At 42.9% G+C, this 1,548-nt stretch overlaps 1 protein-coding gene across 1 annotated transcript; it reads left to right on the top strand.

Moving 5' to 3' along the window:
* The first annotated feature begins 344 nt into the window (after window positions 1–344).
* LOC110028231 lies at window positions 345–1,080 on the top strand. Its single transcript, XM_020729990.1, has one exon. The coding sequence runs from the start codon at window positions 366–368 to the stop codon at window positions 825–827; it is 462 nt and encodes a 153-aa protein (XP_020585649.1). The 5' UTR covers window positions 345–365; the 3' UTR covers window positions 828–1,080.
* The last annotated feature ends 468 nt before the right edge of the window (window positions 1,081–1,548 follow it).

Here is a 1,548-nt window from a genome sequence, read left to right as displayed (position 1 = left end):
GTCCTTTCTTGATGACATTATGGGAGGAGGTTAAGTGACCTTTAGTATGATAGAATCATGGGGACTAGCTTCTCCCTCGAATTGGCTTCATCGTGATGACATGTTTGGACGACTCTTCTTCTTTCTTATGAATGAGTCTAGCTGATAGCACTTTAACCGCTCCTGTGATTTAAACAGCCTTGAATTTTCTATATCCGGACGGATATCGTTTGTGGATCCACCTTTTGGTGAACCCTATGGATAATAGGGCCTCTTTTTTTTTACCATTGTGCTATTATTGTAATGATTAGTTTTCTATAAATGAGAAATTTAGCATAATCCTCATTTTAACCAAAAAAAAAATCCAATTTTTCCTTCATGGACACATGGAACGAATCTCATTCGAATATTCCGTCCCGTCATCTTCTTCTTCGTCTCCACCCTCCCCCGAGATCCTTTTATTAACTCTCCGGCTCCAACTACGACCTCGTTCAATCCAATCCATGGCGACCTTCCCCACCCCTCTATTCTCCATCCATCATCAAACACCCAAGCGTCCTAGGCTCATTACCTCGTCAGCGGCGGGTAACGGTAGGCGTCCATGGTGGGCTCCTCTTTTCCACTCTGCGTTCTCCGGGGATCAGTGCGGTACGGAAGATCTGGTGACGGCGAGCGATTCCGATGAAGAAGCGAAGGACGACACATCGACGGCGGCGAGAATTTTCTCATCGCTGACGCCGGAGAAGGCTCGGGTTATGCGAAGGAAGCTCCGAGCGACGAAGATCTGGCATGACGCCATGTACCACTCCGCCATCGCTTCAAGGCTAGCATCTCCGGATCAGGGTTAGTGGCGTCTAGATCTCTTTTCTTTTTCAGATCGCTGTAAATAAGCTTTGATCTGCAGTTCAGAGGTTTATGCACGTTAGGTTGGGTTAGATTTTTCTCCCATTTCCCCTTTTTTCTTAGGTGGAGGATGGAAGAAGATGGGATCTGTAGTTTTTATGTTCTGTATGAAACGATATCTGCTTCTTCGCTGTGTAAACTGGTGCGAATCAGTATGTTCTTCTTTGCTGTATGAGGCTGTGGAAATCTGTTCGTATATTTCCGAATGTATCGCTCATTTCCCATCTCAAAACTCGGAAAAATTTTGAGCAGCCCGTAAGTTACAGGAAGGATTTTGGGAGGTTATAATCTCGTTATATCCCCTATAACCTCCTTGTAACTTGTCTGTATATAAAAACAGAAGCGCGACACTAAAAACAGAAGCGCGGCACTTACTAGAAAACATAAGTAGTTACAGGGAGGTTACAAGGGGTATAACACGGTTATAACCTTCTAAAATTCTCCCTGTAACATGTTTGTAAGTTACAGACGTACGTATGTCTTATGTATGCAAATTTTTCCCTCAAAACTCTGGAAAGTTTAGTTTTTTTGTGATACAGGGAGGTTACAAGGGGTATAACGCGGTTATAATCTTTTAAAATTCTTCATGTAACATGTTTGCAACGAGTGTCTTATGTTCACAAATTTTTCTCTCAAAACTTTGGAAAGTTTAGCTTTTCTGTGATC

The sequence above is a fragment of the Phalaenopsis equestris genome, unplaced genomic scaffold (genome assembly GCF_001263595.1).
Source record: "Phalaenopsis equestris unplaced genomic scaffold, ASM126359v1 Scaffold000504, whole genome shotgun sequence".
Classification (NCBI taxonomy): Eukaryota; Viridiplantae; Streptophyta; class Magnoliopsida; order Asparagales; family Orchidaceae; genus Phalaenopsis; species Phalaenopsis equestris.
The sequence above is the reverse complement of the archived record's forward strand: the minus strand, read 5'-3'. Positions and strand labels throughout refer to the sequence as shown.